Source organism: Lutra lutra, chromosome 4 (assembly GCF_902655055.1).
Source record: "Lutra lutra chromosome 4, mLutLut1.2, whole genome shotgun sequence".
Lineage (NCBI taxonomy): Eukaryota > Metazoa > Chordata > Mammalia > Carnivora > Mustelidae > Lutra > Lutra lutra.
Genome location: NC_062281.1, coordinates 689,940 through 717,879, shown reverse-complemented (window position 1 = coordinate 717,879; position 27,940 = coordinate 689,940). Strand labels below are relative to the sequence as shown.

General features: G+C 63.2%; 4 protein-coding genes and 1 long non-coding RNA gene across 8 annotated transcripts; 4 read left to right on the top strand and 1 right to left on the bottom strand.

Moving 5' to 3' along the window:
* Positions 1 to 1,890: 1,890 nt before the first annotated feature.
* LOC125097461 (cytochrome c1, heme protein, mitochondrial) lies at positions 1,891 to 4,676 on the top strand. The gene is made up of 8 exons (XM_047725041.1): positions 1,891 to 2,005; positions 2,037 to 2,368; positions 2,986 to 3,182; positions 3,267 to 3,393; positions 3,480 to 3,637; positions 3,720 to 3,880; positions 4,190 to 4,290; positions 4,376 to 4,676. Exons 1-8 carry the CDS (start codon positions 1,906 to 1,908, stop codon positions 4,478 to 4,480), a joined length of 1,281 nt encoding a protein of 426 aa, XP_047580997.1. The 5' UTR covers positions 1,891 to 1,905; the 3' UTR covers positions 4,481 to 4,676.
* Positions 4,677 to 5,019: 343 nt separating this feature from the next.
* Positions 5,020 to 5,703, top strand: LOC125097472 (uncharacterized). The gene is made up of 2 exons (XR_007126535.1): positions 5,020 to 5,104; positions 5,186 to 5,703. It is a non-coding gene; the product is annotated as an uncharacterized LOC125097472 (long non-coding RNA).
* On the bottom strand, positions 5,536 to 10,427 carry SHARPIN (SHANK associated RH domain interactor). 4 transcript variants are annotated; one of them, XM_047725044.1, is made up of 9 exons: positions 10,057 to 10,420; positions 9,478 to 9,652; positions 6,792 to 6,923; positions 6,578 to 6,719; positions 6,411 to 6,501; positions 6,177 to 6,330; positions 5,981 to 6,099; positions 5,765 to 5,893; positions 5,536 to 5,695 (listed from the first exon to the last, which is right to left on the bottom strand). In XM_047725044.1, exons 1-9 carry the CDS (start codon positions 10,111 to 10,113, stop codon positions 5,630 to 5,632), a joined length of 1,065 nt encoding a protein of 354 aa, XP_047581000.1. In that variant the 5' UTR covers positions 10,114 to 10,420; the 3' UTR covers positions 5,536 to 5,629. The 4 variants fall into 4 exon arrangements, with proteins under 4 accessions (XP_047581000.1, XP_047580999.1, XP_047580998.1 ...); XM_047725043.1 differs by having other exon boundaries at positions 9,937 to 10,417; XM_047725042.1 differs by having other exon boundaries at positions 5,765 to 6,099; positions 9,937 to 10,427.
* Positions 10,428 to 10,653: 226 nt separating this feature from the next.
* Positions 10,654 to 13,753, top strand: MAF1 (MAF1 homolog, negative regulator of RNA polymerase III). Its single transcript, XM_047725053.1, has 8 exons — positions 10,654 to 11,005; positions 11,734 to 11,859; positions 11,960 to 12,088; positions 12,167 to 12,332; positions 12,479 to 12,600; positions 12,680 to 12,799; positions 12,964 to 13,101; positions 13,211 to 13,753. The coding sequence occupies exons 2-8, from the start codon at positions 11,777 to 11,779 to the stop codon at positions 13,230 to 13,232; spliced, it is 780 nt and encodes a 259-aa protein (XP_047581009.1). The 5' UTR covers positions 10,654 to 11,005; positions 11,734 to 11,776; the 3' UTR covers positions 13,233 to 13,753.
* Positions 13,754 to 13,871: 118 nt separating this feature from the next.
* WDR97 (WD repeat domain 97) lies at positions 13,872 to 23,362 on the top strand. The gene is given in 27 exon segments (XM_047724986.1): positions 13,872 to 14,006; positions 14,208 to 14,335; positions 14,513 to 15,026; positions 15,029 to 15,140; positions 15,282 to 15,403; positions 15,574 to 16,273; positions 16,356 to 16,498; positions 16,597 to 16,833; positions 16,909 to 16,999; positions 17,192 to 17,324; positions 17,421 to 17,568; positions 17,571 to 17,660; positions 17,663 to 17,799; positions 17,801 to 17,869; positions 18,039 to 18,188; positions 18,285 to 18,542; positions 18,621 to 18,746; positions 18,832 to 18,915; positions 20,458 to 20,586; positions 20,687 to 20,869; positions 20,973 to 21,170; positions 21,245 to 21,442; positions 21,525 to 21,646; positions 21,722 to 21,884; positions 22,215 to 22,756; positions 22,847 to 22,908; positions 23,019 to 23,362. Coding segments are annotated over 27 exon segments (5,172 nt in total). The 5' UTR covers positions 13,872 to 13,876; the 3' UTR covers positions 23,222 to 23,362.
* The last annotated feature ends 4,578 nt before the right edge of the window (positions 23,363 to 27,940 follow it).

Sequence of the window (27,940 nt, the reverse complement as noted above, 5' to 3'; positions counted from 1 at the left end):
CCGTGTGACTGACTTGGCTTCTTACACGGCACACGACAAACGAGATAACAAGGGGGCAGGGAGTTCACGAACCGAACCCCAAGTCCGTCTGCGGGCGGCGGCTGAGAGGGGGCCCGGGTCTTGCCCCCATCAGCTCTGGTCAGCTCTGGGCACTTGCTGCTTCTGTTCAAGCAGGGCCGCGTCTCAGTCCTGTTCGGAGACCAGCCGGGAGAGGCCGGGCGAGGCTTGGGCAGCAGCTGCCTTTCTGAAGCGGTCGGACTGAGGGGGTCTGTCTGTCTAGGGGGGTCTGTCCGAAGAGTCTGACGTTTGCTGCAAAACCCTCCCTTTTAAAGGGATCTAACGGGTCTGGGGCCTGCAGATGCCCTCTGCTTCTGCCGGTTATCAGTGCTGGACGTGGCAGATCTCGTGGCTGCGGTACCTTTTTTTTTTTTCTCAGATTTTATTTATTTATTTGACAGAGAGAGACACAGCGAGAGAGCGGACACACCAGGGGCAGTGGGAGAGGGAGAAGCAGGCGTCCTGCTGAGCGGGGAGCCCAATGTGGGGCTCGATCCCAGTCCTGGGATCATGACCTGAGCTGAAGGCAGACGCTTGATGACTGAGCCACCCCAAGGGGCCGTAGTACCTTCAACGCCTTGTGCCATTGCCGGACACAGGCTCCTGCTTGAGTGAGACTCCGTCTTGCTCTCTTACAGTGTTCTATAATTTTGTTGTTGTTGCTGAAAACTAGACATTTTAGGGGCGTCTGAGGGGCTCAGGTCATGATCCCCAGGGTCTTGGGATCCAGCCCGCAGGGGGCTCCTTGCTCAGCAGGGAGCCTGTTTCCCCCTGCTGTGCTCTTTCTGACAAAATCTTTAAAAAGAAAGAAAACTAGATTTTCTAAATCTTAAAAATAATATTTGTCAGAGCGCGCGCACAAGCAGGGGGAAGGGCAGGGGCAGGCGCAGAAGCAGGTTCCGCTCCGAGCAGGGAGTCCCGCGCGGGGCTCGGTCCCAGGACCCCGCAGCAGGAGCCCAGCCGAAGGCCCTCGCGTCACTGGCTGGGCCCGGGGGCGCCCGAACTAGACATTTTAAGTCCTAGGATGTGGCGACGCTGGGAATTGTACTCCAAGAACGCGGCAGGGGCCGGCAGGGGCCGGTCGGGGCTGTCTGCGCCGGGACGGGACAGCCGGCTCCGCCTGGCCTGCAGCATCCGCCCTGCGGAGCCCCGGGTCCCCCTTCGCTCGGCCCTCGGGTGGGCTCGCGGCCGGCGGACGTGCTCGGAAACCAGCAAGCGCTAAGCTCCCTGCTCTCCCGGCAGCTCTGCGCCCCGCGGAGGCCGCCCGCGAGCCCTGGGCCGGGCGGGCCGCACGCCTGCCGGGCGCTTCCCCTAACCGAGCACCGAGCCCGCCGGTCCACCACACGGAAGCCCCGGGGGCGTCTTCGGGTCGCGCGCGTTCGTCTCGGGACCCTTTCCTTCTCCGGCGCGGCCCCGCGGGGGTGCTGCTCCCCGACCTCCGCGCCGCGTGGCCGCTGGCGGATCTGAACCCACCACCCCGCCCGCCGCCCTCGGCGAACGCCCCCAGGGCACAGCTCGCCCGGGCCGGGGCCGGCGCAGAGGGCTCCGCGGGAGGCGTTCAGGGCCGCAGACACTGTTGGCAGCGGCTCCGGCGGGGACGCGGCTCCGCCCCTCGGGGCCAGCGGCGGCTCCAGCCCAGGAGAAGGAGAGACGCCCCCGGGACCGCTGTCCGCCGGGACGCGGCAGGCCTCGGGCGGGTCTCCAGACCCGTCGCTGCGAGCGTCCTCCTGGCAGGTGCGGGGCCGCGAGACCCCGGCCCTGCGCTCCCACCGACGGCCGACGCCGGGCTTCCGAGGGCCTGGGATGCCCCGACGGCTCCCGGCGATAACGTAAATCCTCGTCGGGCGGATGAGGGCGAGCGGTGTCCGGCCCTGCGCGGGGCCCCCGGCCCGCCGGCCCTGCTCGCCCCCACCCGGAGCCCGGACCCTGCCCCGGGCGGCAGACAACGCTGCGCGGAAGCGCGCGACGGGCGGGAGGCGACCGGACCCGGAAGCCGCGGGAGCCGCCGCGGCCGCCAGCTCGTGCCCCGCCCACTTCCGGTCTCGGGAGGAGCGCGGCTCGGCGGAACCCCGCCCCGACGGCCAGGCCCCGGCCCCGCCCTTCAGGCTCTCGCGACATCTGGGCTCCGGGACCGCCGCGGGGCCTGACGGGAGCAGCCGTCGCGCCGGAGAGGGCCAAGATGGCGGCGGCGGCGGCGGCTTCGCTTCGCGGGGCGGTGCTGGGCCCGCGGGGCGCGCGGTTGCCGGGCGCGCGGGCCCGGGGTCTGCTGTGCGGCGCGCGGCCCGGCCAGCTCCCGCTGCGGACGCCTCAGGTGAGCTCTGGCCGCGACCCCATCCGCCTGTGGCCCCGCAGCCCTTGAAGGTCACGGCGGGGAGGCTCTGGGCGCGGGCCCGGCAGCGAGGGAGGGGCCTCGACCTCCCGGCGCCTCTGCCCCGGCCGGATCCCCGCCGCCTGCCGACCTGAGGACCCGGGGAGTAGGACCAGGCGCCCAGTCCTCCGAGTAGCAGAGGCGCCCTGTGCGGAGCGTGGGGGGCGGCGGGGCGGGCTCGCTGCGGGCTCGGGGCTGGGGGCTTCTCCGGGAGGGCGCGCCCAGGCCCTCTCCTGCTCCGGCCTTCCAGCTTGGGCCTGCGTCCTGAAGTGACCTCAGCCTGACCTCGGACAGCTGCCTTATGACCTTGGCCTGCCCGGGCACCCTGGCTCGCATCTGCCTCGTCCCCAGCCCCGGAGCCCAACAGCAGCCTTACACCTCCTCCTCAGGGCCGAATCGCGGTCGAGGATTCGGCGCGGCGGGGACGGGGGGCGGGGGCCGCGGTGCCCCGCAGGAGTGGCGGGTGCTGCGTGGATGAGTGAGAGAGGTGGGCGCTGAGAGGCGGATCCCCAGGCAGGGCCGGGGGGCGTTCTGGCAGGCGCTGAGCGGGGCTCTTGCAGGCAGTGTCCTTGTCGTCGAAGGCCGGTCTGTCCCGGGGCCGGAAAGTGATGCTGTCAGCGTTGGGCATGCTGGCGGCGGGGGGTGCAGGGCTAGCTGTGGCCCTACATTCCGCCGTGAGTGCCAGTGACCTGGAGCTGCACCCCCCCAGCTATCCGTGGTCCCACCGTGGCCTCCTCTCTTCCCTGGACCACACCAGGTGTGCTGCTGGCTGGCTGCGGCCGTTTCGGGCGGGCTGGGCGGGGTGGGATCCTGGCGCCCGTGACGCTGCTCCTCTCTCCAGCATCCGGAGGGGTTTCCAGGTGTACAAGCAGGTGTGCTCCTCCTGCCACAGCATGGACTACGTGGCCTACCGCCACCTGGTGGGCGTTTGCTACACGGAGGAAGAAGCGAAGGCGCTGGCCGAGGAGGTGCGGGGCCCAGGGATGAGGAGGACCTGGGGATTGGGGTTCCCACTGTGGTGGACAGCCGGGTTGTGATGGGCTCTTCGTGGCAGGTGGAGGTTCAGGATGGCCCCAATGAGGATGGGGAGATGTTCATGCGGCCCGGGAAGCTGTCTGACTACTTCCCCAAACCGTACCCCAACCCGGAGGCTGCTCGGGCAGCCAACAATGGGGCACTGCCCCCTGACCTCAGCTACATCACGCGGGCTAGGTACATGGACTTCCTGCAGAGGGATGTGGGGGGGACAAGGCCATCTCGTGCCAGGGCTCAGGAGGCACGGGTCTGCTTCCAGGCACGGTGGCGAGGACTACGTCTTCTCCCTGCTAACGGGCTACTGTGAGCCACCCACCGGGGTGTCGCTGCGAGAGGGCCTCTACTTCAACCCCTACTTTCCTGGCCAGGCCATCGGCATGGCTCCTCCCATCTACAACGAGGTTCTGGAGTTCGATGACGGTGAGAGGAGCCACCCCTGCCTGGGGATCAGCACGCTGGGTCCTCCTCTTCCTGCTGCCAGGGCTGCTTCCCGTGTGGGCCCTGCACTGTCCTTGGCTCAGTGTGTGCGTGTGCCAGCGTGCCAGCTTGCGGGCAGCCTCCACGGCTGCAACTAGCCCAGACCCCTGTGTGCTGGGGCAAGGGGGTTTCGGTTCCTTGTGAAGCCTTGGTGAGGACCCTGTTTTGGCTCTGTGAGGGGGGTGCTCCAGGGCTACCCCAGGTTGGGTAGGGACCCCTAGGGGCAGCCCTTACCACTTGTCCTTGGCCCAGGCACCCCAGCCACCATGTCCCAGGTGGCCAAGGACGTGTGTACCTTCCTGCGCTGGGCATCTGAGCCAGAGCACGACCATCGCAAACGCATGGGGCTCAAGGTAAAAGGGTTGGGTGTGGGAGAGGGGCTGGGAACCGGGCAGGGTTCCTTTCTGCTTCCTCCGGCTGAGCCTGCCTCGTCCCCAGATGTTGATGATGATGGGCTTGCTGTTTCCCCTGATCTACGCCATGAAGCGGCACAAGTGGTCAGTCCTGAAGAGCCGGAAGCTGGCGTATCGGCCGCCCAAGTGACCCTGCCCCGTGTCTGCTCACCGTCTGGTCTGGATAGGCCCTCCAGCCCAGGAGCCACTCTGGACCTGTTCAGGCCTCAGCTGGCCCTCTTGAAAAGCCCCAATTTCTTGGGTAAAAGAGGGGAGGGCCCAGGAGACCAGGTTCCGGCTCCAAAATCTTCAGTCTCCATCATGGGAATAAATTAAGTTTCTCAACACACAGGTTTGAGCTGCTGTGAGGGGGGGAAGCAGAGTTTTCACAGGATTCTGGGACCGAGATCCTGGCTCTCAAGCTCCCGGGATATTCTGTGGGGTGTGGCCAGCATTGCCACGGAGAGACCGGGGGCTGCCGTCGTACTGAGCGTGGGACAGGGAACAGCTGTTAGGGAAAGCGACAGTACTCGCAGAGGTGAAGAGGGCCTGGCTCGGCCACGCAAGGCCTGGGGGTCTGGTGGGGTAACCGGCCCCGCGTCAGTACGTGAACCGCTTGGCTTCTGTCCCAAGGGCAGCAGTTCACTGGTGGGGGTGGGGCTCCGCTCCGGGAGGAGCTGCTTGGGAGGGGAGACAGCCTCTGGCCACACTGAGAGCAGAGCGGGCGGAGGCCACCCAGAATGTGCTCCTGATCTCAGCCGGGCAGCTGGAACAGGTTAAGGGATGGCACCTCCCGGCAAGCCGCAGGGCACCTCAGGGCCCTGCCTTGGGGCTTCTGAGCCTTTCTTGCCCCCAGGAGGATGTAAGGAGCACCTGGCTGGGGCAGCCCACGAGTGGCAGCCGGTGTCGCGGGGGCGGGGGGAGCAGAGCACATGCTTCAAGGTTTCTGGGTGGACAAGAGGCATGGGGCTGTGGGAGCTCTGCATGCCCTTGGGCTCTGGGAAGAGCTCAGGCCCAGGCTTCTAGGATCCCTGCGGTTTGGGAGTCCCCAGTACTGGCCAGTTGACACCAAGACCTGGCTGGGTCACCTCAACCAGCTGGTGAGGGCCAGGCCCCACCCCTGGCAGCTTTTATCCCAGTGGGGCTGTGCCGCACCCCCCCGGGGCCGCTCAGTCTGCGGAAAGGCACAGAGAAGCGGCACTTGGCTGGCTCAGAAGTGTCTTTAATGACTCCAGACTGTGCCCCTCCCCAGCCCAGATGCTATCCTTAGCGAGCAGCCAGCAAAGGTCCCCTGCGAGTCTCAGGAGGGGTCCAGGGGCCTGGGGCCTGGAGGGACTGGGGCATCCTCTCTGTCTGTGACCTGGGGCTGAGGGAGAGACCGGTCATTCTGCTTGTTCTGCCGCCCTGCCCCCGTGCCCTCCGCGGCCTCTGGTACCTTTGGTGGCTGCTGGGCAGCGGCTGCAGAAAGGGGGTCCCCAGTGCAGGGCCTCTGGGTGCTGCACATCTCGCAGCCGGGCCGGCCGGGGGCGTTGATGAACGTGCAAGAAGGACAGGACCAGCCGGGCTGGGGGGGGGGGGGGGGGGAGAGTTGCTGCTGCTGCTTCCAGCGCCCGGAGAGTCCCAGGCCCACCCTGTCCAGCCCCTTACCCACCTGAAGGGGGCTGGGGAGGCTGGAGCTGGCCGGCTGCGCAGCTCTGGGCACCCCCAGTGACGGAGGAAACAGGCGACTTAGTTCCCCATCCAACTTCTGGGGGCCCTGAGGGCTGTGTCCTGCAGTAGAGGGTGGGGCTCAGCGGTGTGTCAGGTTGCACCTCGCCGTCCTCATCCCGTCCGTGTCAAGGACTCACCTGGGGCTTCTCGAGGGGCTGCAAGCAGGTAGAGGAAAGCAGGATCCCCATCCCGCCGGACCCCATAGGAGGCAAGGCTGCGCTCGGGCACACACAGGCACCGCCCGATGACCCAGCGCTGCACGGCTGGTGGGAAGCCAAACTCCGAGAACACCTGGGGCCAGAGCATCAAGGCCAGGCAGTGTCACTGAAGGTCCCCTGCCCGCGGCAGGGTTCTCCAGACCCCATGCTTACCTGCTCCTGGAGGGTCGCAATGGTGCAGTGGGGGTGAACTTGCAGCGAGACATGGGCAGAGGACGCAGCATCCTCAACCGTGACCTGTAGCCTGGGCCAGAACACAGGTCAGGGGGAAGGGTGGGGGTCCTGGAAGGGCTGGGAGGGCAGAGTGAAGCAGCCCTCACCTGACGGGGCCGGGAGGGAAGCAGGCCTCCTGGAGCTGGACACTGAGGGCCACATGATGCTGGGCCAGGATGGCCGCAGCCTGGGCTGCCCCCTGCTCATCCCCAGCCTCGATGGCCCGGGCCAGGCGCCGCACCAGCTCTTCTGCAGAGAGAGAAAAGGCCATCACAGCTGAGCAGACCGCTGCTTCCAGCCCCCTCCGCCACCTGCCTTTACCTTTCTCCACAGCGTCTCCCGGGCTCCAGCAAACATCCACCTTGGGTTGTGGGGCCTGGAGCGTGGGCACCTCAGGGGGACTGGGCGGGGAAACGGGGCACATTTCTGGGCCCAGGGCTTGGGACAGGCTGCCTAGGAGGGAAGACGTGGGGTGGGCTGGGGTCTCCTGAGATCCAGCCCCCAAGCCAAGTTCTTACCCAGGCCTCTGCTCTCTGACCTCAGGTTTCTAAGACATTTGCCACCACCTTGCTCACCTCAGCCCATGCCAGGGCTCTTGCCCATACATTAAGTCGGACTCCACCTTGGTCCTCACTAACCCCTAAAAGGTCCCTGCCAACTCCTCAAAGCTGAAGCTGCACTCGGCTTTTCCTTGGGCTCTGGCATGCTTCTGGGCTGTTCCGTCTAGCCCCACCTAGGCCCATCCACCAAAGAGGCCCTGTCAGCCCGCCAGGGATGCTCCCTTGGCCTCCCAGCAGAACCAAAGCAGATCCTCAGGAGCCTGCCCCTTCCTGCTCACCAGGAGCCCTGCAATTGCGATCGTCCCCTCTTGGTGCCCTCAGGGACATCCACCCTCTCTACTGGCTCGACCATCAGCACAGGACAGCCTGGGGGCTCCCACTGCCTGCTCAGGGCGTCCTTACAGAGCTGGCCATGCTGCTGTCTCCCCTCTTTCCTTCCACCTGAGGCCCAGCCCACCCCTTGCTGATGCAGCTCCGAGGATGGCTTCAGGCCCTCACTGTTGAGCCGTGGGCCCCATGTGTGTGCCCCCAGGCCGAGGCCCAGCCTAACCTTGGAGCCCCAGAGGTCACACACACACTCTTGCCTGGAGGCTATCATACCTGATGCTTCCCGGCCACATGGGTGTGAAGATCACACTAGGATCTTCCAGTTTTACTCGTGTCCCCTCAATGAAGCCCTCCCAGCCACCCTATTTAAAACTGCAAACTCCATGGGGCGCCTGGGGGGGGGCTCAGTGGGTTAAAGCCTCTGCCTTCAGCTCAGGTCATGATCCCAGGGTTCTGGGATCGAGCCCCACATCGGGCTCTCTGCTCAGCGGGGAGCCTGCTGTGCGCGCGCGCGCGCGCGTGTGTGTGTGTGTGTGTGTCTCTCTCTGCTGCTTCTCTGCCTACTATATGATCTGTCAAATAAATAAATAAAATCTTTAAAAAAAAAACTGCAAACCCCACCCTTCCAGCACTCCCATCTCCTCCAACATCTGACACAATTTTACTTAATTTTTTCCCCAACTTACATATATAGGTATGTATATGTACATTTCTCGGGGGAGGGGAGAGGGACAAAGGGAGAGGGAGAAAGCATCTCAAGCTGACTCCACACTGAACGCTTAACCAGCTGAGCCACCCAGACACCCCCCAACCTAAGTATTTTTTAACTGAGGGGCACCTGGCTGGCTCAGTTGGTGAGGCATGTGACTCTTGACTTGGGGTCTTGAGTTCAACCCCCATGTTGGGTCCAGGGGTTACTTAAATAAATTAGGGGCTCCTGGGGGGCTCAGTTAAGCATCTGCCTTCTGCCCAGGTCATGATCCCATGGTCCTGGATCGAGCCCCCACATCAGGCTCCCCGCTCAGCAAGGAGTCTGCTCTTCCCTCTCCCTCTCCCCACCACTTGTGCACTCTAATAAAATGTTCAAATAATGATTAAAAAATAAATAAACCTCTCCACCTAATCAACACGTTTGGACCGATACACCGGGTTCCATTAGTTCTAAGCTTACAACACAATGGTTCCACAATTCTCTCTGCAATGCTGTGCTCCCTGCAAGCGCACGTTTACGTATTTTATATGTCCGCCTCCCCTCCAGAAACACAAGCTCCGAGAGAGCAGGGTCTGAAGTTTGAGTCCCACAAACTCTCCAAGGCCTGAAGCACTTAGTACAGAGCAGGTGCTGAGTCCCCAGCAGGTCAAGGGATGGACAGCCTTCCTCCCTCTGCAAGTGCTGTGCTGTCTGGGCCTCTCCTAGGTCATACTGTACGGTTTCTTCTTAGCCCTCGGACAGCGCTTCTGATACGTTTATGGGCCCTTTCCTCTGCTTGCCACACTGCCTGCCTGTTGGATTCTCTTGCTCCTCTCTCCTACTGACCCAGGGTTGACCTCTTCAGAGCCCCACCCCCAGTCCAGCTCCACCCAGCTAGCTCCTCTCCCCTCCGCACCCCTGCACACAGGCCCTGTCTGGGAGCTCCACAGTAATTCTCCCTCCAGCTCTGTGTCTCAACCATTAACTCCTCAACTTAAGTGACCGTGAGATCCACCCAATTCCATCTGCTAAGCATCTCTGGTATCACTCTTCTCTCCAGCCCTATCTGCGCCGCCCCTACAGAAACACGGGTCTTAACCTCGAATCTGAGCCTGTCACAATCCTACTGAGTACACATCCCACTGCTCCAAATGCCATCAGTCTTACCCACACCCGGAGGGCCTCCCTGCTCTGCCCCTCATGTGTCCGGTACTCTCGGCTCCAGCTTTTCGGCTTGGATGCCTTTTCTCCACTTTCTCCCTCCGGGGAGCCTGCTCAGGACCCACCAGTGGGTAAAGTGGGCCCCGCTTTCCCACCGCTTCCCCCCGCCCCCCCCCATCCAGGCCTGGGGGACTGGGGCTACACCTGTTCTCTCCCAGCACCCACGGTCCCTGCCCAGCCGAAATGAATTTCACTCCAGAGCACTAACCATTCTGCCCCTTCATGGTGGCGCCTCGGACTAGCGCTGCCCACCGCTGAGCCTCCTGGGGGTTGAGGAAATGCAGGCTGAGGGTCCCAGGCCCTCCCGGTGGAGGCTGCAGCTCATGCTGGCTGGGGCCTCGGACCGTGTAGGAAACGGACTCCAAGGGCCACTCCAGACTGACCTGAGGAAGGGCAGAGTCCAGGCTCAGGGTCTTCCGCCAGCACCCACTGCGCGATGACCAAAGGAACACGCGGTCACGTCTGCAGGCCACTGACCCGGACCTACGCCCCTTCGCACGCCGCCCTCGGAACCTTCACGGGACGCCGCTAAAGACGGGCAGCACGGCCCTGGCCCCCGTTCTGCAGACGAGGAGCCGGCCACAAGGGCAAGCCAAATGTTCAAGGGCACACGGCCGGCCCGCTCAGGGGACCGGTCCCGGCTCGCGGCCCCGCCGCCCCCACTCACCGCCCCGGGCCCCGCGCCCAGCAGCTCCAGCCGGAAACGCCCGGGCCGCTCGGGGTCCGCGGTCAGCTGCAGCTTCCGCAGCTGTGCCTGGGTGTCCGGCCCCGCGCCCAGTGGCCTCACCGCGGCGTGCACAGCCAAGAGCACCGCGGCCGAGTCCGGGTCCGAGGGCGGCGCCATCTCCAGTCCGGCCCCCGCCCGGCCCCCCGAGCCCGCTTCCGTGCGCTCGGGCCGCTGAGCGCCTCGGCCGGCCGGAAACTGGGGCCGCGAGCCTGGGGTTCCGGCCGCCGCAAAAGCATCGGAGCCCGCGTCGGAGCCTCCTGCTTTCCCCAGGATGGACACAGCCTAGAGGCTCGGCAGGACGGGACTGCAGCCCGACGGTCCGGGTCCCCCCCGGCCGCGCCGGGCGGGAGCTGAACGCCGTTCCCAGCTCCTTCCGGCCCGCCCTCCGCTGCCCTCTGGGCTGCCCGGCCCACCCACCGCGTGGGTCCGCCAACCACTCCGGGGAACGCGGGCTGACACCAGGGGCGGGACAAGCGAGGGCCGCAACCAATGAGCACCAGGGAAGGAGGCGGGTCCTCACGGCCTGAAAGAATGACGGACAGGCACCTCAGCCAGTAGAGGTGGACGCTAGAAGTGACTGGCGGGAGGCGCCCCCAACGGTTATCCGAGCTCTCGATCCCGGCGGCTGGAGCGGGCCATTCAGGGGCGGGGGCGGGGCCTTGCAGACGCTTGTTGTTGTCCGGCCGGGGGAGGCAGAGGTCGCTCGCTCGCTCCTTTGCGCTCTCGGGCCTTGTGTGGCGGTCGGCGGGCAGGTCGGTCGCGGGAGTCGGTCGCCGTGCAGGGGCGAGGCTATGTCGCGGTGGCAGCCCGGCAGGGCCGGCAGGGCCGGGAGTAACGGGACGTCGCCGCAGAGCCTCTTCCCCCGGATACAGTGCGGCCGGAACGGAGGCCGCGCCGCCGCCCTCCGGTCCTGAGGAGCTCGCGCTGCCCGGAGCCCCACCGCCTTCTTTCCCGCGCCGACGTCCACCGGCCCGCCCCGACCCGGCCACACCGAGCGCTGCGCAAGCAGGTAGGTGTCCCCCCTGTGCCGGGCGCCGAGCAGGGGCCTCCGGAACTCCAGCCCCCAGCGGACTTCGCGCTGGCGCGCGTGCGCGACCCGGGGCGCACGGCACCCTGGGATTTGTAGTTCCCCGCGGCTGGCTTGGGGTTTTCCTTCGCCCCGGCGGGTGCAGCCAGGCTGACGCTGGAGCGCCCTAGCTGCCGGCCGACAGGCCCCTCGGGGGTCGTGGTGCCCTCCTCTGTTCCTTGGTGTCCGAAGAACTAGGCGCCCTTGCGGAGAGGAGTAGGGAGGCCTTCGGGTTTCCTCTCCACCTCGCTAGAGGCCCCGTAGCACAGGGAAGAGCGCTGCGTCCCGGTGACCGCAGGCCCCCAGCCCCCGGTGTGCTGGATCGCGACCCGGTGCAGGTCCTGGCCGTAACTGAGGCGCTTAGCCCGAGGTCCTGCAGGAGTCCCGTGCCTTCCGGGGAGTCCAGGGAGATGACCTAGCGAGCCCTGGCGTGAGCAGGAGCCCTGGTACGCCCCCGGTATCCGGCAGGGGAAAGTGGGTTGGCTGAGCTGGAGCCTGGGCCCACCACTCTCGGGTAACAGGATCCAGTTTCTCTCTCCTGCCAGTGCTGAGGGCTCAGGAGTGAGCGCAGGAGGGACCCAGCGTGTCACTAACGGCTCCACTTACTGGCTAGGGAGGCCACACGCTCAGCCCCAGGGCCAAGATACTCAGGGACTGTCTCCCATCCTCAGGCAACACTAGCCCCTCCGACCGCAGGACCCCTTCCCCAAGGACATGAAGCTGTTGGAGAACTCGAGCTTCGAGGCCATCAACTCACAGCTGACAGTGGAGACTGGAGATGCCCACATCATCGGCAGGTGAGGCCTGGGCTCCTTGGGGCCTCAGAGGTCACGAAATCCTGGCCCAGACTTGAACCTGCCGGGTGGCATGCTCCATGGTCCCCCTCACCCTTTGTAGGATCGAGAGCTATTCGTGTAAGATGGCAGGCGACGACAAGCACATGTTTAAGCAGTTCTGCCAAGAGGGCCAGCCCCACGTGCTAGAGGCACTGTCCCCACCCCAGACCTCGGGCCTCAGCCCCAGCAGGTGAGCCGGAGCAGAGTCTGCCCACTGTGGGCTGTGGGGGGGCGGGCCCGTGCCGGGCTGATGTGTTTCTCCGTGCAGACTGAGCAAGAGCCAAGGTGGCGAGGACGAGGGCCCGCTAAGCGACACGTGCAGCCGCAAGACCCTCTTCTACCTGATCGCCACGCTCAACGAGTCCTTCCGGCCTGACTATGACTTCAGCACCGCCCGGAGCCATGAGTTCAGCAGGGAACCCAGCCTCAGCTGGGTGAGGGTCAGGCTCGGGGGAGGGGCTCGCAGCCCCCCCGCCAAGCTCTGCTTACTGTGCTTCCTACCTGCAGGGGCCCCTGGGCTCGGCCCGGCGCGTGCCCTCGGTCCCGCACCCTGAGTCAGTCCCGACTGTGACCGTCCTAGGTGGTGAACGCCGTGAACTGCAGTCTGTTCTCGGCCGTGCGGGAGGACTTCAAGGCCCTGAAGCCGCAGCTGTGGGACGCGGTGGATGAGGAGATCTGCCTGGCCGAGTGTGACATCTACAGGTGGGCTGGCGTCCCTGCAGGCGGGCCGGGTGTGCGCGCCCCCGGGCCTTCACACCACCTCTTGCCCCGCACTCCCCAGCTACAACCCAGACTTGGACTCAGACCCCTTTGGGGAGGACGGCAGCCTCTGGTCCTTCAACTACTTCTTCTACAACAAGCGGCTGAAGAGGATTGTTTTCTTCAGCTGCCGCTCCATCAGGTTGGCCCCTGTCCGCCGCCTCCCCGGCCTCCTGTCTGGCTCGTACACCGCTTCCCCAGCCCTGCCCACCCCACTCCTGACTTTGTCCTTCCCGGACACCCTCCCTGGGCGCGGCAGCAGGCCGGGGCAGGCAGTCCTAAGACCAGTCCCCGCACCTCCCCCAGCGGATCCACCTACACCCCCTCGGAGGCAGGCAACGAGCTGGACATGGAGCTGGGAGACGAGGAGGAGGAGGAGGAGAGCGGCAGCGGCAGAGGCGGTGAGGGCGGACCCGAGGAGACGAGCGCCATGGAGGAGGACAGGTGTGTGGCGGCTGCTGAAGCCGGGGCTGGCCAGGACAGAGTGGGCATGCCTCTGCCTCACCCCTGGGTGTTGGCTCCTCTGAGGTCCTTTTGTACCACCTTCTGCCAGGGTCCCGGTGATCTGTATGTGAGGATGAGGAGCAGAGGCCCAGCTTTATTCAGCTTCAACCAGTGCCGGGAACTGCCCACTCGAGGGCCCCTAGGGCCTCCCCAGCTGGTGGTCAGCTCCTGGCTCTGCCACGGCTCCGGCGCCGCCCCAGGCCACGCCCACCCAGCCCTTTGGCTCCGCCCACAGATGTCTACCCCGCCCCCCCCAACAGGCTCCCCCTGCCCGTGTTGTGGTTGGCCTGGACTGCGCAGGGCCTGTGGGAAGAGCCACTGCCCCTGCCCCTCGGGAACTGACACCGGCAGGGGCAGCCGGACTACAGAGTTTATTTTTGTATTTTGTGCTGGATCAGGCATGGGCCTGCACACTCCAGCCCAAGGGCCTGAGATCCAGTCAGCAGGCCCCTGCGGTCACCACCCTGGGCTTGGCCAGCCCCTGGCGCCCACCGGTACCCACCCTTCCCCCGCCACCTCGCCCGTTGGGCAGCGTGCACTGAGTGTCACTTTGCTGCAGCTGTTTGTTTCCAATAAAAATTTCTGTGACTTAGTGGGGACCTAACCTCTGTGCTGTGTTGGGGGTGGGGTCTGCGTCGAAGGCGGGGTCGGGGCGTCTGGTAGCCTAGCAACGGTCTTAGGGGCGGTTGAGCCGCCCGGACCTGCTGTCGCTGGAATGGAGACTGAGGTGTCAGAGGCGGGCAACGCCTATTCAGCAGAAGGCGACAGCCTGCTGCTGGACCCGGACCTGTACGATGCCGACACCTATGACATCCCAGATCCAGGGCTGCTCAAGGAAAAGAATGGTGAGGTGGCCTCGCCCGGCCCCCCTGCCCCCCCTCCCCCCCCACGCCCGCAGGACAGCAGACCTGCCTCGCTGGGGCGGGAGTTCTGTCTGCGGCGACGCCACACTACCCGGACTGTCCGTGGTCCCTGCGCTGGCTGCAGCCTCCAGAGTCAGGGCTGCAGGAGCACAGCGTGACCGCGCTTCCACTGCTAACCCGCAGAGCTGTTTACGGAGCCCATCCCACGGCTATTTACCGGCAGCTCGTGGTGGCAGAACCAGACCCCACATGCTCGTGCCCGCCAGCTGTGGCTGCTTCTCCGTGGGGGCCTCCATGACTTCGTGGAAAAGGTGGGGCTTGCCTGTGGGCCATGCCTCGAGGCCTCTTTCCTGGTCCATCTCTTCGCCCAGATGTCCCTAGTATGCCCTCAGCCCAGATCCCCTTGGCTCCCTGAGGCAGGCGCACTACGTTCCAGCCACCCGCCCCTGCCTCTCAGCTGACCACAGGCCTGCCGTCCTGGCCCACAGGAGAAGAGAAGTGAGCTGTGTGTGGCACGCTTGACCCATGGACTGGAGCCGTTGCGCCATCTGAAAGTGGCAGCTGGGCTGTGCTCGGTGGCACAGGACCCCGTGGGCAGACGCTTCGTGGTGCTGGATGGTGCAGGCAACCTGCATGTGCACAGAGAGGACGGCTGGGCTGACAAGAAGCTACGGGCCCCAGCCGTGCTCACGGGGCTGGCGGCAATGCAGGGTCCACTGGGCACCACGAGCCGCTTTGTGGGTTGGGGCCCCGAGGGGCTGGCCGTCCTAAGGCCTGACCTCAGCCTGCTGTGGCTGAGTGAGCCAGGGGTGGGCAGGGTGCCGGGCCACGAGCCCATCTGCTGTCTGCCAGTGCCCAGCCTGGGGCTGTTGCTAGTGGCAGAGGCAGGTGGCAGCCTGGTGCTCTGGGAGTTCCGTTCAGGGGGTCGCCGCCTGGTGCCACGTGGGTCACCTCTGCAGCTGCCACCAAGTCCTGCAGGTACACTCACCCGTTTGGTTCTGGGGCCCCACATTCCCACCAAGTCCCATGCTGCTTCGCGGCCTATGGCTCAGCCGTGCTCACCTTCGATCTGCACACCTGGGCTCTGGTAGACGTGCGCCAGGACCTGCACAAAACGTGAGGGGCACCTAGGGACAGGGAGAAAGGGTGGGTGGCAGGGAGAGGCAAGTCCGGGAGGGCAAGCGGGTCATGGCAGGGGCACAGCAGCTCCCATGCCAGGAAGTGCTGAGCGGGCCAGGGCCTCCTCTTCCCCTTCAGCACTATCTGGGACATGGCCTACTGCCTAGAGGTGGGAGCACTGGTGACAGCCTCTCGAGACAGCACAGTGAAGGTGTGGGAGGCTGACTGGCAGATCCGGATGGTGTTTATGGGCCACACAGGTGAGCCGTGCTATGGCGGCCTTGAGGATCCTTCTCTCTCCATGCTGTGCCCGGCTGGCGGGAAGGAGCTCCGGGCTGTCCGGAAGCTCTGCCAGCCCCAGCCAAGTGTCCCCGCGCTGGCCACATCCCGGGCTGACCATGCGCCCAAGTGACCCGTGCCCCTCCTACAGGCCCAGTGACCGCTCTGGCGGTACTCCCCAACACGTCCCAGGTGCTGTCGGCCTCGCGGGATGGGACGCTGCGCACATGGGACCTGCAGACGGCGGCACAGGTGGGCGAGGTGGCGCTGAGCTGCCCGGGCCGGGGCGCTGCGTGTGGGCTCGTGACCCGCCTGCTGGCGCCCGCTGGCCCCGGCTGGCCGGTGCTCTCCCTGAGCACCAGCGGCGTGGACCTGTGGCGCCTCCGCGAGCTCTACTCGCCGTTGGCGCAGCTGTCCGCGCCGGTGCTTCACCTGCAGCTGGTGCCCGCGCTGCCCGCGTCCGCGCCCCCGCTCCTGCCGGCGCGCCTCGTGTGCGCCTGCGCCGACGGCTCGGTCTACCTGGTGGCGGCGGCGACCGGGCGCACGGTGAGCGCGCTGCTGCTGGAGCCCGACGACTGCGCGGCCTCCGTGCTCTACTGCCTCCCGCGCGAGGCGCTGTGGCTGCTGACGCGCGCCGGCCACCTGGTGTGCGCAGACGCGGCGCGCTGCCCCATGCGCGTGCTGCGGCGCGTGTGCCCGCCCGCCGCCCCCGCGCGCAGGCCCTGCTGCCTGCACCTCTACAGCCACCTCACGGACCCCGGCGGCGCGCGGGCCAGCTGGCAGGCCGTGTGCCGGCGTGCGGGGGAGCCGGGCCGCCGCGACGCGCCGCCGGCCTGGAAGGACAAGAACCGGTGGGTGCCCGGGTGCGCGCGCTGCGTCGGGGCGGGGCGGGGCGGCGACGGCGCCCGAGCCGACGGGGCATGTCCTGCACAGGTACCTGCCCGTGCTGGGGCACACGGATGGCACCCTGTCCGTCCTGGAGTGGCGCCGCTCGAAAACCGTCTTCCAGACCGAGGCGCACAGCCCGGGCCCTGTCACCGCCATCGCGTCTACCTGGAACAGCGTCGTGTCCTCCGGTCCATATCTCCCCTGCCCCCATAGCCGGTCTGGGAGTCCCCGCCCCGCCCCGCAAAGGTCCAGCCCCGGCTCCCGCCCCCTCCCCGCCCCCCCGCAGGCGGAGATCTGACCGTGAAGATGTGGCGCGTCTACCCCTACGCCGAGGAGAGCCTGAGCCTGCTGCGCACCTTCTCCTGCTGCCACCCCGCCGTGGGGCTCTGCGCGCTTGGCCGGCGCATCACGGTGGCCTTTGAGAACCCCGACAGCGCCACCTATGGCTTGGTGCAGTTTGGCCTGGGCGACAGCCCCCGCTCTGATCACCGGCCCCAGGATGACCCCACTGACCACATCACCGGTGAGCCGGCAGGGCAGGAGTAAAGCCGGAGGGGCTGCCGGAGCCTGGTCCCTCACCCGAGCCCCGGTCCCTCAGGCCTGTGCTGCTGTCCCTCGCTCCGGCTGTACGCCTGCTCCAGCCTGGACTGCTCCGTGCGCATCTGGACGGCGGAGAACCGCCTGCTGCGGTGGGCTGTGGCTAGGAGGTGGAAGGGAGGGAGAGAGGGCTTGGGAGCCCGTGGGTGGCCAGCTGGGCTCTCCTCCCTCTCCCCCCACTAGAGCCTGGAGGCTGGACAAGGAACAGGGCCTTGCCCCTGCCAGGGTTTCAGCTTCTGACTTTGTGGAGCAGGGCTGGACCCTGTCCCTCGACACCCCTCCAGGCTCCTGCAGCTGAATGGCCCCCCTCAGGGCCTGACCTTCAGCAGTGATAGCGGGGACCTGGTGTTGGCTCTGGGCTCCAGGCTCTGCCTGGTGTCTCACAGGCTTTACCTGCCCACATCGTACCTGGTTAAGGTACACGGCGAGCACGGGATGGGCAGGGTGGGGCCACTATGGGCAGACAAGCCCCCCGCCCCAGGCCAGCGCTCTAGGTTCCTTTCTCTTGCTCAGAGCCTGTGCCAGAAGGTCCCTGATGTGGTGCCTGACCCTCCACTGCCGCTGACCAGCCAGGAGTCACTGACCCCCGCCCAGCTGCAGAGGCTCGCCAACCTCCAGGGGATGCCCGGTCTTAGGTCTGCGGCAGGCCCAGCTGAGCTGTCAGGAGGCCCCCGCCCACCTCCCCTGAGTCAGGGCCTGGCTGTGTGACCCCAGCACAATGCCGCAGAGCGCTGGGGCCACTTAGCCCCCATTCCCCGCCCCCCGTGAGCCAAACCCAGCCCTGACAGCTGTCCTCCTGCCAGAGGCCTGGCCAACGCCAGCCCAGTCCTTGTCCCAGCATCCCCCCAACCCACCTGGTGAAGATACCCAGTGTCGCACCTATGCCCATCCTTGTCTGCAGCCCAGACTCAGCTTCCATCCATCGCCAGACAGCGACACCTCCACGGCCAGTGTTGGAGGAGGTGGGATGGGGACTGGGCCCTGCCCCTCACCACCCCAACCACGCACCTGGCCAGGGCCCAGGCCACTCCCATTCAGTCCTTGGGGTACACTCCGGGGTCCCTGGGGTTGTCTGGGAAGCAGATGACAAGACCAAAGGAGGAATGAGCTGACCCCCACCCCCTCCCGCAGGACTTGGAAGCCCTAGCTGCCCGGGACCGAGGCCTGCAGCAGCTGAGGCTGGGGCTGGTGGTCCCCACAGCCCCACCCCCACCCTCCTGGCAACAGCGGCAGGAAGCGTTTGACAACTACTTGCACCTGATCTATGGCCGGGGCTTGCTGGTGGGTGTGGGGCCTCCCTTGGGCTCAGCCTTGACTCCAGCCCCTCCCTTCACCCAGGGGCTCTGACATGGCCCATCTCCCCTGCATCCCTCCCAGGACGTGCCTTCTGGAAGAGAGTTCCAGCAGTGGAGCACCACGACCCTCACCGTGGAGAGAGAGACCTGGGACGTGTGCACCGTACGCAGAGTTGCCAGTGGTCTTTGGCAGCCCAGGGTCTGCACTGAAGGCCCGACGGCGCCCGCAGCCCTCGCCCAACAGGAGCCGGGAGCCATGGGCCGGCGCTTTGCCCATCCTCCTCGAGTCCCCTTACCTATCCCAGCCACACGTCGGGGCGTGCACAGCAGGGCATCCCAGGTAAGGCCTCCCATCCCTCCCACCTCTGCCCTGACCCCATGACCCTGCTGCCACCCTGTGACATCTCTGTCGCCCCAGCTGCTGGCCCGCTCCTCACTAAGCAGTAACCTGGGCCTCAGTCTGGACCTGCAGCTACAGTGGGAACGACTCCGAGGGAAGAAGCCTGTAGTCCCTGACTCACTGTCCCTCCACCTACAGCACAGGGTAAGGGGGGCTGAGCTGCCCAAGAGCGGGGCCACAGGGGCACTGAGGGTCCGTGCTTGGCTCTGAGCCCTTCTCCTGTCCCCAGGTCCCCCTGTTGAAGAAGAGGCGGCCCCACGAGCCTCTTTCCAACCTCCGAGGCTGCTTTCCCGCCACCATTCGGCCCTACAAGGTGAGAGCCCTTGCTCTTCCCAGACGCACCTCCGTCCAGGGGGTGGCCTTCTGAGGTCCCCCACCTTCCCTCCGCTGCAAATCTTGTGCTCGGATCTGACCTGAGAGCCGTGCCCGCCCGCAGCCCTCCACTCACCTCCTGGCCAGCCCAGTTTGGGCGCTGCTCTTCTTCTCTGGGGACCGGCTGCCGGAGGGCCGGAGATTCCCAGAAAAGGCGCCAGGCCAAACTGGAGCCTCTGCCAGTCGAGTGTGCCCGCACACCTCCTCCCCGGTTAGAGTCCCGGGTGGGACCTGGATGGACTTCATCTGGAAGACCAGAGTCTTCTCCCTTTAGAGGAGTGATGTCAGTGGGAGCTGGCTCCATGCCATCTACCACCTTCCCAACCTCTCCCACCCAGACACCCAGACACGCCTCTCTCCAAGCACATTCTGGCACTGCCAGCTGCCCTGGCAGGTGCCAATGCTTCCCGTAGCTGAAACTATCTACCCAAACTCTCAACACCCCCCTCCAAGTTCCTACCACCAACCCCCATGCTTCCTTTTTTTAAAAAATATTTTATTTATTTATTTGACAGACAGAGATCACAAGTAGGCAGAGAGGCAAGCAGAGGGGGGGGGAAGCAGGCTCCCTGCCGAGCAGAGAGCCTGATCTGGGGCTCGATCCCAGGACCCTGAGATCATGACCTGAGCCGAAGGCAGAGGCTTTAACCCACTGAGCCACCCAGGCGTCACTCCCAATGCCTCTTCTAGACATCCCTGTTCCAGGGCTGGGGTCCCAGTCCTGTGTGGAGTGTGGAGGGGTGTTAGGGTTCCCCTGAGGCCAGCAGCTGCCCAGACTTCCTCCTCAGTCATCACAGTTGAAGTCTCACTGACCGCCCTTCCACCTGATTGCTAAAGGGTCTTTTTGCCCGTCTGTGTGTCTTGGGTGTCGACTGAGGCAGGACTGAGGTAAAACAAAAGTACTTACCTTGGGTCTTAGAATTGCGACTCAGGGAGCACAGATTCGGGAGCAACGCTGATCATGTCCTGCTGAGGAGCAGGGCCAGGGGCCGGTCTGAGCGACTTGGAGGAGCCCTAGGAAACTCACAGAAGTTCCAGGGGATGCAATCACGTGGCGCGCCGCGCCGCGCCGGTTTTCTGAGTGCTGTGCTTAGGTTGTGGGAAAAGAGCTTTTGAGGAGCGCCCACTTTCCTTTAGGATTTTGCTTTTAAGCAATCTGAACACCCAGCGTGGGTCTCGAACCCACAACCCTGAAACCACAGGCCACGCGCCCCACCCACGGAGCCCAGCAGGGGCCCTGCCGAGGGTCCGCTTCTTTTCGTCAAGAAGGCAGGGGCCGCATCCTGTGTTCAGTCTTGGCCCAGTTCCTTATAATTCCTCTTTCAAAGACAGGATGGAGTTTTAGTTCCGAGCAGTCTCTAATGCTCGGTGGTTTCACGCAAGTTGAAACAGATGGGGTGTGCGCCCTGGCAGGTGGAGCGGGGCTGGCGCTTGGGGTGGGGCGGCCTTCAGGTTCTCAGCCCCCTGCTGTGTGCTGCCCCAGGACCTGCGGCGGCCCATCGGCTTCCCGGGCAGCGTGCCCAACTCCGTTGTGCTGCGCCAGCTATGGCTTCGGCAGGAGGTCAGCAGCCCCGGTGCCTTCGCCCAGCTCACCAGCCACCGCAGGCCCAAGGCAAGGGGGGCTGGGGGGTCCTACCCTGGGCTCTGCAGGAAAGGGCCTGAGGTCCCACCCCACAGCGTGCCAGCGGCCACCTGTTCTCTCTCCTCTGCAGCCAGGAAGGCACCAGGATGACCTATGGCAGCTGTGGCGCATCAGGCGGCCCGGTTCCAAGGGGCAGCAGGACCTGACCCAGTGGCTGGGGGAAGAGGAGCAGGAGGGGCGCTCCGTGGACTGGTTCTCAGACTCCCTGAGCCCACACGGGGAGCTCTCTGAGTCCGAGAAGACAGAGGCTCAGGTAGGCGCCTGGCTGGGGACCGGGCTGCAGAGGGCCCCAGAGGGCGGCGCGGGTGCGGTTGGAGAGGAGGGGCCTGCAGGCGCTGCCGCCCCTGCCCCCACAGAGCTCCGAGTACTTCACCCCGAAGCGCACGCACTCGCACTCTCGCACCGCGGCCGGGTCCGAGACAGGCCTTCGCCAGCCCTTGCACTCCTATGGGCACGCGCTCTGGGAAGAGCGCTCCGGGTATCTGCCCAGGCTCCTGCATTTCTTCGTCGGCCAGAACTGGTTCAAAGAGCTCTTCCCCGTCTTCACCTTGGAGGTTCGGGGGTCTGGGGCACCGGGGAAGCCCGGGAGGGCGGGAGAGGGCAGGGCCTCAGCTCACGGCACCCGCAGGCCTACCCCGAGGTGGGCACGGCGGAGGGCCTGGCCTCAATGTTCATGGACGCGCTGTGCGAGGCCTCTTGGACGGACCGCGTGCACGTCTTGAGGGCGCTGCTGAGGCTGCTGCCCGACCTGAGCAGAGACCTCCGTAACCGGCTGCAGGGCCTCCTGGTGGGCCTGCTGAACCTGGACCAGCCCCCGAGCCTCGAGGTGCGCCACAGCCCCGCCCCCGCCCCGCCCCACCGGCCCGCCCCGCCCTCCCGGCCCGACGCGCTCCGCCCGGTGCGCGCAGGACCAGACGCAGAAGGAGTTCGTGATGCTGGCGCTGCAGCTGCTGCTGGCCTGCTCCCTGGAGTCGCGCGAGGTGGTGCTGGAGCTCCTGTCCTACTTCCTCTACTCGCCAGCCTCCTGCCGGTGAGTCCTGCTCCCCGCTCCAGCTCCCCGCGCGCGGGGGAAGGCCTCGGAGTCAGCGGCTCGCACCTGTCCCAGGCCCGAGCTCAGGAAGCTGCTGGACGGGCTAGGCCTTCAGGACCCACCGGGCTTCCTGTTCAAGGAGATGATGACCTGGGTGCAGGGCCCGGACGCGGACTCCAAGGCTGCCCTGCGCAAACGCTGCTGCCACAAGCTGGAGGAGATGATCCAAAGGCTGCAGGTGCTGACGGGCAGGGGTGGGGCTACTGGCCGGCGAGTCTCCTCTCTTGCCGTGCTCCCCGCCCCCCGCCCGCCCCCACCGGCTTTCCCCAGGTCTTTGAGGGGGAGGAGCAGGGGATCCAGGTGAGGCTGGCCAGCTCTCTGCCTTGCTCTGTGTCTGTGCCTCATGGGTCCTCTCCTGTTCCCAACCCCCCATTTCTGGGGCTCTTCCTGCTCCCCCCCAGGAAAGAGTCTGCTGCCAGGTCTCCAGCTTGAGGCGTCTCTGCTGGGGGAGGGGCAGCCTCTGCCTTGGGCTGGGGGGGACATCAGCAACCGGTTCTTTCCCCCACAGATGCAACGCTTGCAGCCTTCCGTGGCCAATTTGTCAGAGATGCTGCTGAAGGTGTCCCAGACTGCGGTGTTTCTACCTCCTCCCAAGGAGGCCCTGGCACGGATCTCGGTGCTCGCTGGGTCAGCTCCTGTCTTGGGGACAGCCCCGGTCCGTTCCTGGGTGTCCTCTCTGGTGGTCTCACCCCAGGAGCTGAACTCGGCTGTCCTCCAGTCCCGAGCCAAGCTGATGCCTTCGCCAAGGCACCTGGGGCGGACCAAACGTGGGCTCTCGGAGGCGCTGTCCCACTTCTGGCCCCCCGAGATCTGTGTGTGCTCCTCAGCACCCGACGTGCTGCCGGAAGAGCTGCCACCACTGGAGCAGACAGACTGGTCCCGGTCACAGATGCTGGACCTGGAGACCATCGACGCGCTCAACTTCTTCTGCAAGCAGCTACAGGCACGGGCTCAGCTGCAGGGTCTCCCACAGGAGCAGCTCGAGAGACCGCGCCCGAGCCCGTGTCCCCCAGAATTCAACACAGTACTGCCACAGCCCCGGGAACGCTGGTGAGGGGGCCCCCAGGCTGGGACAGGGCCTGTGGGGTGGGGGGCTGCTGAGGGGCCGGCTGGGCCAAACCTCCCTCCTTACTCCTCCAGGCACTATCCCATTCTCCGGCTTCAGGAGGCCAAGGTCCAGAAGCCTCCAATGAAACTGAGGGGTGAGTGTGGACAGGGGTAGGATTGGACCCCGACGTCTCCCTCCACCCTAGCCGGGGTCCCAGTGGCCATCGGCCCCATCCGGAGACATCACTGTCCTGCTGGCCTGCAGGCTGGAAGCGGTCCCGGCTCTGGGTGAGCCATACCGTCAGCGGCTCCATCCGGATGCTGAAACTGCCCCTGCCGAGGGCAGAAGTCCGGCCTTTCCCCCCAGACTGGCCCAGGCCCGCCCGGCCACTGCCCCCGCTGCTCCTCCAGCCGACCTTGCAGCGCTACTTCCTGCCAGAAGATACGGACCCCGACAGCTACAGCTGACCAGGCTGCGGGCCCAGGCTCTTTCCTCCCGCACGGAGCCAAGATGTGGCCCTCCAGCCAGTTGCTCTCCCCTGGAAATAAAGTCCAGAGGTTGTGGCCAGAGAAAGGGGTGCCGCCCTCATCTTTGGGGGCTGCATGTGTGAGCAGGGTGGTCTCCATGGTGTGACGAAGCTGCCGGCGGCAGGCCAGGGGCTGGGGCCGTGGTGGAGTCTGGCGTAGCCAGCCCCAGTGGGGCAGCATTCCCGGTGGGGTGGGAGCCAGGAGCAAGACCCAGCATGCGGGCACATCCCGGCTGTATCTCGCTCCCAGCTTAGGGACTCAGCCTATGTTTATCAGTAAATCACTGGGGTCAGGAGGGGAGTGGGGACTCACTGGCCAGTGAGTGGCCAGGCATGAAGGGAATGGGAGAGTCTAGTTGGCCACACATGTGTGTGCATGGAGGGGTAGGGGGCCTGCAGTCCTTCGCTGCAGATTTCAAACTAGGTCTGTTGGTGCTTTGCTACCCTTGGGCTGGAAGGGAGCAGTGATGGGTCCCATGTGCTTTAGTTAAAAAGCAACAAAGGAGGGATGCCCGGGGGGCTCAGTCTTTGAGCATCTGCCTTCGGCTCAGGTCATGGTCCCAAGGTCCTGGGATCAGGCCCTGTGTTGGGCTCCCTGCTCGGTGGGAAGCCTGCTTCTCCCTCTCCCACTCCCCCTGCTTGTGTTCCCTCTTGCTGTGTCTCTCTCTGTCAAATAAAGTCTTAAAAAAAAAATAGAAGCAATAAAGGGGCAGCATCGTTTGGACCCTCCTACCTCAAAATTGCCACTAAACCGAACTTGTACACAAACCGAACTTGTACACAAAGCCTTGGGGCCTTGGCTTCCTTCTGAGCTTCCAATCCTCCCCGGGCACTGGTCCCACAGCTCGTGGGACACACGGCCCATGTGTGCACTTGCTACAAGGTCTGCCTTTACTTTGTTTTTTGAAGATTTATCTATTTACTAGAGAGAGAGCACAAGTGGGAGGGGCAGAGGGAGAGAGAGAGAATCTGAAGCAGACTCTGCCCAGAGCCCGGCATGGGGTTGGATCTCATGACGCTTCGAACACAACGCTAGCAGAGTTGGGTGACTGACTGACCAGGCCACCCAGTGCCCCTGGGTCTGCCTTTGTGAGGGGCTGTCCTAGGTTTCACACCTAAGCAAAGCACCTTTGGGTTTCTTCCCTCTGAGTGTTTTCAGCCTCCGACTTTAGAAGTTTTTTCTCCAGGGTGTTCTGGATAGACTTTGTCTCCCATACCTTCCGCACAACTCCCAAACTGTGCCGGGACTTTTGTGAGGGGACTGCCGAGAGAGGGGCCCTGTCCTAGGCCGAGTAGGGCACCAACTGCAAGGTCTGGAGAACTGAAGAGGTGACGTTTGTACAAAAGGACCCACATCTGCCCATAGTGTCCACTTCGACAGGTATTTCCTTTAAATTACAAAAGCAATAAATTCCTTTAAATATACCAACATGAGAAGCACCTGCCTGGCTCAGTGGTGGCGTGTGCAAATCTTGATCTCAAGGTCATGAGTTCAAGCCCCATGTTGGGTAGAGCTTAAACTAACAGAAGTAAATTAGGAATAGATAAAAATGTATTAAAAAATACCAATGTCAGGGGCACCATGGGGGCTCAGTGGGTTAAAGCCCCTACCTTCGGCTCAGGTCATGATCTCAGGGTCCTGGGATTGAGCCCCACATCGGGCTCTCTGCTCAGCGGGGAGCCTGCTTCCCCCTCTCTCTCTCTGCCTGCCTCTCTGCCGACTTGTGATCTCTGTGAAAAAAAAAAAAATCTTTTTTAAAAATACCAACATGAGAAAGTGGGGCAAATTTAAACAAGTCAAAAAACCCCACTAACTTGGGACACCTGGTGGCTCAGTCATTAAGCTGCGCAGGTGTCCCCAGATCCCTTTCTCACATCATTTACAAAAGTAACGCTCAGAGGATTCAAAGGTCGTAGTGTAGAAACCAAAACCATAAATATATCAGAAGGTAATTTAGAAAAACATTCACTTAGAATACTCAGAAGGGAAAGATAGACATACTTGTAGATTTAAAAAAAAAAATTATGTCAAGGGGCGCCTGGGTGGCTCCATCAGTTAAGCGTCTGCCTCCATTCGGGTCATGGTCCCAGGGTCCTGGGATCTAGTCCCTGCATTGGGCTCTCTGCTCAGCAGGGAGCCTGCTTCCCCTTTGCCCCCCACCCCTGCTTGTGTGTGTGCGTGTGTGGGTGCACGCCTGTGTGCCTACTCTCTCAAATAAATCTTTTTAAAAAATTATGGCAAAAGAGATGATAAAACTAGGGACAAACCTCAAAGTGAATTGTGTATTTAAATGTAAAACTAGGAAAAATGTAGAAGGAAATATAAAAGCTCTTCTGGACTAGTGACTGATGAAGCATTCCCAGGACGCCAGAAACAGCGTGCATGAAAGAAATCAGAAAGTTGGACTTCATCAAATTTTAAAACTTCTGCTCTGTGAAAGTCCCTTTTAGCAGGACTGAAAGACAAGCCATGACTAGGACAAAATGCCTACAAGTGGCCTGTCCACAAAGAACATCTGTAGAAACCAAATAATCCCCCTAGAAAATGGGAAAAGTGGCAGAACTTTCACCAAAGAGGAGACGCTCCAATCACTAGCCAATTAATGAGAAACGCAAACTAACCCTAAAATTAAAAAAACACCGACATCGCCAAATGCTGGTGGGGATTCGGAACCACTGGGTCTCCACACGTGGCTTGCGAGAATGGAACATGGTCCAGACACTCTGGAAAACCATTCGGCAGTTTCTCGAAAACTGAACATACCCGTTGCCACAACTCGGCATTGACCCCAGGGAATGAAGATCTGCATCCGTACACACACCTGCACTACACACACCTGCACGACAGGGTTCTCCCGCCTCACCCTGGAAATGACACGAAGGTCCTTCAACAGGCAAGTAGCTGCTCACGGGGACGTGCACACGGGGGGCACTCGGGAGTGACAAGAATGAAGTGGCCGACTCAGGCAACAGCCTCCAGAGATCATCTGCCGCGTGATTCCATTTCTGTCACACTCGTGAAGTGACAGAGTCGCAGGGAGGGGGGGGGGGATTGCCCAGGGGAAAGGTTGGAGGTTGGGGGTGAGCGCAGAGGCTCCTGGGGCTGTGCCCTTGCTCCCCATCCTGACTGCGGCTTCGGTTCCGGGAGCCTCCCTGGGGGATAAAGTGGCGTAAAACCCCACACACTCCTTGGTCCGGAGCCATCCGAGCAGCATGGGGCGTCCTGCCGAGGCTGCCGGAGGAGTGGGGTCTGTTTAGGAAGTAGATTAGAGGTCACCGGAGGCAGGCGAGCGGGGCTGGGCGTGCTGGCAGGTGACGGTTCGCACTGGGTGGTAGCGGTTCGGAAGTAGGTGGCGGTGATGGTTGCACCGTGAGCGTAACTGATGCTGCTACCCGTACACCTCGACATGGCTTAGCGCCTTGGCTGGCTACGTCCCTGGAGCATACCACTCTGGATCTTGGGGTCACGAGTTCAAGTCCCATCTTGGACGTGGAGCCTACATTAAAAAATGGTTTAGGGAAGCTTCGGTGGCTCATTCGGTTAAGTGTCTGCCTTCGGCTCGGATCATGATCCTGGGGTCCTGGGATTGAGTCCCACATCAGGTTCCCTGCTCGGCAGGGAGTCTGCTTCTCCCCGTGACCTCTCTCATGTTCTCTCTCTCTCTATCTCTCTCAAATAAATACATAAATAAATAATCTTTAAAAAAATTTTATAGAACTTTTTTTTGCCCAATAAGTAAAATCTTTCAAAAGAAAATTAAAATAGGGGCATCTGGTGGCTCAGATAGCTAAGTGTCTGCCTTTGGCTCAGGTCATGATCCTGGGGTGCCAGGATCAAACCCCTCATCAGGCTCCCTGCTCAGTGGGGAGTCTGCTTCTCTCTCTCCCTCTGCCTCTCCCCTTGCTCCTTCTCTCTATCTCTCTCTCAAATGAATAAATAAAATCTTTTTTTTAAAGATTTTATTTATTTGTCAGAGAGAGAGGAGCTTGAGCAAGCACAGGCAGACAGAGTGGCAGGCAGAGGCAGAGGGAGAAGCAGGCTCCCTGCCGAGCAAGGAGCCCGATGTGGGACTCAATCCCAGGACGCCGGGATCACGACCTGAGCTGAAGGCAGCTGCTTAACCAAATGAGCCACCCAGGCATCCCAATAAATAAAATCTTTAAAAAATAAAATAATAGAACCATCCTTGAAGGTTCTTCCAATGGCCAAATTTTGGATCACAATAATGAGGGTAAAATATTCTATTTCTTTGAATAAAATAAGACTCCATGAGGGGCACCTGGCTGGTAAATGACTCTTGATATCGGGATCATGAGTTCAGCCCCACACTGGGTGTGGAGATTACTTCAATAAATTAACTTTAAAAACAGAAATGAGAATCCATGAGTCTTCACTGACATACACAAGTGAACAAAAATAGGTAAAGAGAAAGCTTTCTCCTCTATGACAGACAAAACAAGCAAACACTAGTGAGTGAAATGTGCATGAGGAATGCACTATTTACGTATTCTCAAAGTATTGCCCCATAAAACATTTACTAAAGACAAAAAGTAATCTAACAGTGAAGAACCCTGAGCAATTCCCCTTAAGTAATCAAAATAAACATCTCCAGTGTGGGGGCAAACTGATGGGACCCAACAAAAAGCCCTCAACCTCCTC